At 39.9% G+C, this 6,915-nt stretch overlaps 1 protein-coding gene across 6 annotated transcripts in view; it reads left to right on the top strand.

The window, feature by feature from the left end:
- Positions 1-4,441, top strand: part of ELAC1 (elaC ribonuclease Z 1) — a 28,533-nt gene extending 24,092 nt beyond the window's left edge. For all 6 annotated transcript variants that reach the window (XM_042962844.1, XM_042962840.1, XM_042962843.1 and 3 more), the window contains 2 exons: positions 316-783; positions 2,518-4,441. In XM_042962844.1, coding sequence (XP_042818778.1) covers positions 316-783; positions 2,518-2,984 — 935 coding nt within the window. In that variant the 3' untranslated portion in view covers positions 2,985-4,441. The remainder of the gene's footprint in view (positions 1-315; positions 784-2,517) is intronic.
- The last annotated feature ends 2,474 nt before the right edge of the window (positions 4,442-6,915 follow it).

Below are 6,915 nucleotides of genomic sequence, written 5' to 3' on the forward strand. Positions count from 1 at the left end.
GCTTTCACACTCTTTGTTTCCCTTTTCTTCCCTCTTCTTTTTCTATTTCCTTTCTTTCTGTAAGAAGATATGTAGGAAAATACTTTTAAAACTGCAATACTATGTAAATTGAAGATGCTTTATGAAAAAAGTTACATCTAGATCTTGTTAAAACATAAAGCCTGTCTTGCTTCTGAAATCATGTAGAAAAATATAAAGAAATACGTTTATGGTAATAAATAGAATTCTAAATTCATTTTGCTGCTTTCTATGTAAGTTGTTACACATGTTTCAAGTAGCTTTGTACCAAATTTTTTTCTCTGCCTCAATCAAAAGGGAGAATTACCAAGATTTTCATCACACATCTTCATGGAGACCATTTCTTTGGCCTTCCTGGCCTCCTCTGCACAATCAGCCTGCAGAGTGGCTCTGTGGTTACCAAACAGCCTATTGAAATCTATGGCCCTGCCGGGCTTCGGGACTTTATCTGGAGAACCATGGAACTCTCTCACACAGAGCTGGTCTTCCCTTACGTGGTCCATGAGCTGGTGCCTACAGCAGATCAGTGTCCAACAGAAGAACTAAAAGAATTTACGCACGTGAATAAAACAGACAGTCTTCCCAAAGAGGGACAAGGAAGAACTATCCTACTAGACTCAGAAGAAAACTCATACCTTCTGGTCGATGATGAACAGTTTGTTGTAAAAGCATTTCGCCTCTTTCACCGAATTCCCTCCTTTGGGTTTTCAGTCGTAGAGAAGAAACGACCAGGTAAACTCAATGCACAGAAACTGAAAGACCTCGGTAAGTGGTTTTCTTTCTTCTTCTTTTTCTTCTTATCAGTTGAGCTGTTGTTAGCTGAAGCTGTTAGAAGTGTCATAATAACCTTCCTTTCCTCTCTCCCAGGCCCGAAACTGACATTTCTCCACTTATTTCTTTTGCCCAAAGTCTGCTTATTAAGGGAAATTCTTGAGGCCAAAAGATGCTATTCAGACCAAAATCCAAATATATACTTGAATCCTTTTCTCTTCAGCTCCCTGGATCCACATTTTTAGTCTCTCTTATCTTCAGCTAATGCTATCTTGCTTGGGAGGGTGGTTGTTGTTGTCCTAGGTCTAGGCCTTTATTTTTTCATGTCTTCCTTTTGAAATATGCTTTCAGTGACATCTTTGGCCTGAGAATTTTTGCCAGAGTTCTTAACCTTGCAACTGCAACCAGCTACTTTTCTTTCTTTCAGGATTTTCTTTCTTTATCAACTTTGCCTACTCATTCAACCTTGATTAAATTAATTTGATGTTCAGAATACTACGTCTCAATTGTTTTACGTGCCTGGGTTCATCATAGGTGGAAACAAGCATACAGAGAGATAGACTTGGGCCCCATCCGAGGCTGTGTACCTCCTCCCTGCCAGGCCATCAAGCATGAGAGGGTCTTCAGCACCTCTCTTGAAGCAGTGTCCAGGTCCTTTATACCTGCAGCATCACCACCTTCCTTGTCATGGCCATGTAGACCCTATAAAAAGCATGATGGTATCTTCCGTAGATTTCTTTTTTCTTTTAAATTTACTTGTTTTTGAGAGAGAGAGAGAGAGAGACAGAGTGCGAGCAGGGAGGGAAAGAGACAGGGAGGGAGACGCAGAATCTGAAGCAGGCTCCAGGCTCCGAGCTGTCAGCACAGAGCCCAACACGGGGCTCGAACTCATAAGCTCTGAGATCATGACCTGAGCTGAATTCAGACACTTAACCGACTGAGCCACCCAGGTGCCCCTAGATTTGTTTCTTTATGCAAACTCTTCCTTCCTCCTCAACTAAAACAAAATGCTAAATAATGAGGAAAAGTGACTTAGGCCAAAGGTATTTTTATTATCTAAAAGCTGTGGAAATACTATTATATTGGGAAACTTTAAATATGATGTATGCTGGAATTAGTGAACACATTCTTTTTGTTTATAGGTGTTGTTCAGAGTGATGATCATCAAGTGTTGTTCTATATTAACATAAGATAATTAATATAAGTTTTACCAAACCTAATTTGGTAAACATGGAAGTGCCCCTGCCTATGAAGAAGATTATGTATGATTGGATCTTGTGATCCAAACAATCCCCTCAAACAATTTTTTTAATTAAGTTAGTCAGTTTGTAGGTACTTTGTCATTATTTAAATGGACTCATTAAATTTACTCAAAAGATGAGCTTGTTAAGTAAAGCGGCCTCAAAAACTGTTACTCCTGTTCACAGCCGAGAATCAAAGCTGATAGCTTGACCCTAAGAAGGTCTTAGTGGGACTTAAAAGCTTAAAACTCATCTGACATGTGTGCTTGGGAAATGTTTTAAGTACTAGGGCATCACTAACATCAATAGCCAACGCTGAACTTTTAAAAATGTATAAATATTCCAGCTTTCCACAAGTAGTAAAATATTTATAACGATTATGAAAAGAATTGGATGCCTTTTCCATTTTGGTGCTGTTAAAACAGACTCTCTTAACAAGTCATAAATTCCATTCCCATGATGTGATGTTATCTGCCTCCATCATTAGGTGTTCCGCCAGGTCCTGCCTATGGGAAGCTGAAAAATGGAATTTCTGTTGTTCTGGAAAATGGAGTTACAATTTCTCCCCAAGATGTCTTAAAAAAGCCTATTGTTGGAAGAAAAATCTGCATTTTGGGTGACTGTTCTGGGGTTGTGGGTGACGGAGGAGTGAAGCTGTGCTTTGAAGCAGACCTGTTGATCCATGAAGCGACCCTAGATGATGCCCAGATGGACAAAGCAAAGGAGCACGGCCACAGCACACCACAGATGGCAGCAGCATTTGCAAAGTTGTGCCAAGCAAAGAGGCTAGTTCTGACTCACTTCAGTCAGAGGTACAAGCCAGTTGCCTTGGCCAGAGAAGGAGAAACAGATGGGATTGTAGAACTGAAAAAGCAAGCCGAATCAGTGTTAGATCTCCAAGAAGTGACTCTAGCAGAAGACTTTATGGTGATTGGCATTCCGATCAAGAAATGAAACCCAGGTTCTGGATACATACTGACATGTCTGTGAATATGTTCCTGAGCCAACAGCCAAGTTGGTTGTTGTAGTTGGTGGTTGTGCTTCTAGTTTTGGTCTGAAATTATTTGGGTCCTAACCACCCTAAAAAAGGATAGAGCTGCATCGCTGAGCTGATTCAGCAGTGACAGGGAACAAGCTTTTGGATAATAAATCATTTTAAAAAGAAAAAAACCAGCATCCTTCTTAAAGCCCAAATTTGACAAAACGATAACCTGTTCAGGTATACTTTTTGTTCTGTGGCTGCTGCCTCAGGTGTAAGCCAGTACCCCCGTGCAATCCTGGGCTTAGCTTCTGCCCAGGTTTATCGCTGTTGTTGGCACAGTATATAGGGATTGGCCCTTTGGGCTAAAAATGGTATTTTGGCAGTTTGTCGAATCTGTTCATATTATTAACAGAATACAGAGAAATGTAATGAGACATTGGACATGCAGGATTGAAGGTAGCATATTAAATCTGTATTTGCTGGAATACTGAATGCAGGATCAAGGTAGGTGTTTATCTTCAGTCATTGTTCTATGGAACTTTCTGCTTTGCTGTAAACCTGTGGGTCTCGGCTGGGGGTGATACCACTCCCTTAGAAATTATGGGGATGTTTCTTGTCAAAATGACTCGGGGGCTGGAGAGGGGTACTACTAGAATTTAGTCAGTAGGGACCAGGGATGCTAGATACTAAAAAATTTGAGTCCTGTACAGTGAAAAATTATCTCCCCCCAAAATGCAAATCTCAGGCCTTTTGAAATACACAGCAAGTTAAAACCTATACTCCCAATGTAAATATACTTTATCAAAATTAGTGATGTGAATTGAACTACTGGGTAAGTCAAATTCTGCGGCAAGCATTAAAAACCTAGCTACATGAAGGTATGGGGATTGGAATGTTATATCAAATATTATTTGACAGAAATGAGCCATGAACTGGAACTTATGAATCTGGAGGTAAAGAAATGATATCTATTAAACCGAAGTTTAATTTATGTGTCCCTATTAATTAATAATTCTTTGAGCACAGTTTCAATAAGCTAGCTTTTCTTCCTTCTTCCTTCTATCTGCTATGGGGTTATCTCTGACTCATTTGACAGTGTTTCTCAAAATGGGTTACATGGAAAGCTAGTCTCAAGCATAGATTCATTCAGAAGGATTTCCTAATCACATTAGTTTGGGGAACACTTTATGTTGTGTGTCCCTCTGGAGGTGTTCTAGTTCTCGTCAATATATTAAAAACAGTACTGCTTGAGTGATAACAAACCAGTCTTTGGTGCCAGAAAGACTGATTTCAGAGTCCAATTCTGTACCTTATGGTGGTATCTTTGTGGCCTGGTGCAGATTACTTACTCCCTGTCAGCTTCAGCTTGCCCCTGCCTTTTCCTTTTCCTTTTCCTTTTCCTTTTCCTTTTCCTTTTCCTTTTCCTTTTCCTTTTCCTTTTCCTTTTCCTTTTCCTTTTCCTTTTCCTTTTCCTTTTCCTTTTCCTTTTCCTTTTCCTTTTCCTTTCCATTTATTTTGAGAGAGGGACCGTGAGAACAGGGAAGGGGCAGAGAGAGAGGAGAGAGAGAAAATCCCACGTAGGCTGCCCGTTGCCAGCGCAGAGCCCGACACAGGGCTCGAACCCGTGAACTGTTAGATCATAACCTGAGCCAAAATCAAGAGTTGGATGCCTGACTGACTGAGCCCCCCAGGTATCCCTTGCTCATTCTACACTAGGAAAAATAATGAGACCTACTGTGTAGGATTGCTGTGAAGACTAGGAGGAACATAGCATAAAAGGAACATAGTACATGTCTTAAAGGTTGAGAAGTCCTGCAGTAGAGGGGCCTGTCATCTGTTTTGGACCCCTTTCTCAGTCCTGTTTCACCACATACCATCTATGAACATGCAGGAACCTAGAGAATTTCATAGTACACATATTTACAAATTCTGTCATGGTATATACTGTTAAATCCCTTTAGGTTCTTTCTGGGACTTCTCTCACAAAAACTTTTGACTGCTGATTCTACCCTACTCTAGGCTCCCGGGCCACCAAAGTTTGACCAGCCTAGCATATCTTGGTTTCCGAACTCAGTTAAAACAAGCATTTATTAGACACCTAATGTGTGCCCAACCCTGTACACCAGGGACTGGTTGGTAATACTCCTGGGGCTCTTGAGGTTAAAGACTGTAGCTTAATCACCTCTGCATTCTTGGAATTACCCACTCATAAGCATTCAAAAGTGTTTATTGAATGAAACGAGGCCTTGATATCATGACTGCATAAACTATATGGCCTAATGTTGAGGACCTGTGCTGAGCCCGTTTCATTATTGCATTTGTCTAAAAAAATTTGGCCACCTGTTTGGTTGTGCTCTGTTCAACTGAGTACCAACTAAGTGCCGGGCTTTACCGTGTTAGAACTACATAAGTGAATATAAGACACAATTTCAGGCTCAATGTCTGGTGGTAGAGACTAGTAAACAAAAGTAAATATACAATTCCTTCTCAGATTCTAATTTTGTAGCCTGGCACTCAATTTTGTTTTTCTTAAGTGTTATTTGGTAACTGATTTGAGCTGTGCCCTTAGAATCAGACCCTATTAATGTATGTGGTCTAAGTCATCAGAGACCATAGGAATGTAAGATTGATCAAACATAGAGTGTCAGTCCATAGTGAGAATTCTTGGGCTCTCTCCTGGCCTAGAATTTTTTTTTTTTAAGTTTATTTATTTTTTTATTTTGAGAGAGAGAGGAGAGAGAATCCCAAACAGGCTCTGCACTATCAGTGCAGAGCCCAATGCGAGGATCAAACTCATGAACCACGAGATCATGAGCCGAAATCAAGAGTCAGACGCTTAACTGACTGAGCCACCCTGGTGCCCCTAGTTTTTTTCTTAATGGTAGGACACATCCTAAGAATTTGTGGAGCTAGAATTAAGAATGAAGATTATACTGGACTTCCCAGAGCCTATAATATGCTCATGGTTGTATGACTCTAAGAGAGGATTAGAATATGTATCGTGCCCCAAAGTTATTTGATCACTGAATCCTTTTTGCCAAGGAACATCTTGGAGCACAGGAAAATACTGTTTCTTAATACTTTTCAAAATTATTATATTTATATTTTTTACCTGCACTATTTATTGAGTTAATGAATTTCGTATTTACACTTAGTATTTTTTTGTCCTATTTATTTTTTTCATTTATTATTGTTATTATTATTATTATTATTAATTTATATCCAAGTTAGCATATAGTGCAATAATGATTTCAGGAATAGAATCCAGTGATTCATCCCCTATGTATAATACCCAGTGCTCATTCCAAAAAGTGCCCTCCTCAATGCCCCTTTGCCATTTAGCCCATCTCCTGCCCACCCAAAACCTCTCCATCAACCTTCAGTTTGTTCTCTCTAAACTGACATTCTGTCAGGAATCTATAGGTACCTGCTTGCTTTAAATTTTAAAAATGCACTTTCCAATTCTCAAAAGGTGTTTAGACTTGCCCAAATAGACCCCAAATCTGTTCTGTTTTTCTAATACTCATGCTTCATTAATATACTTTTAATGAGCTTTTTAATTACAAAAGCAGCATATGCTTGGCAGATAATTTTTTTAAAGAATTCCAGGAAGAAGATTACTCATAATTCTGTCACCCAGAAAGCACCTACTTCTCATTCACTGGTATTCAAATGGAGGTGTGAATCAGTATCAATCAAGGTAGGCCATAGGTGAACAAGGCAGTACATAGGTGGACAAGGCAGGATATAGGCAGACAAGGTAGTACGTGGGTGGACAAGGGTGTGTAGGTAGGCAGAAGTCCTAGGGCTGTGATGCCAAAGCCTCTAATTCAGTAGGTCTGGAGTGGAACCCAAGGATTTGCACCAAGCCCTCTAAGATACATGGATGTCTGACCATAGTGG

Source organism: Panthera tigris, chromosome D3 (genome assembly GCF_018350195.1).
Source record: "Panthera tigris isolate Pti1 chromosome D3, P.tigris_Pti1_mat1.1, whole genome shotgun sequence".
NCBI classification, from domain to species: Eukaryota; Metazoa; Chordata; class Mammalia; order Carnivora; family Felidae; genus Panthera; species Panthera tigris.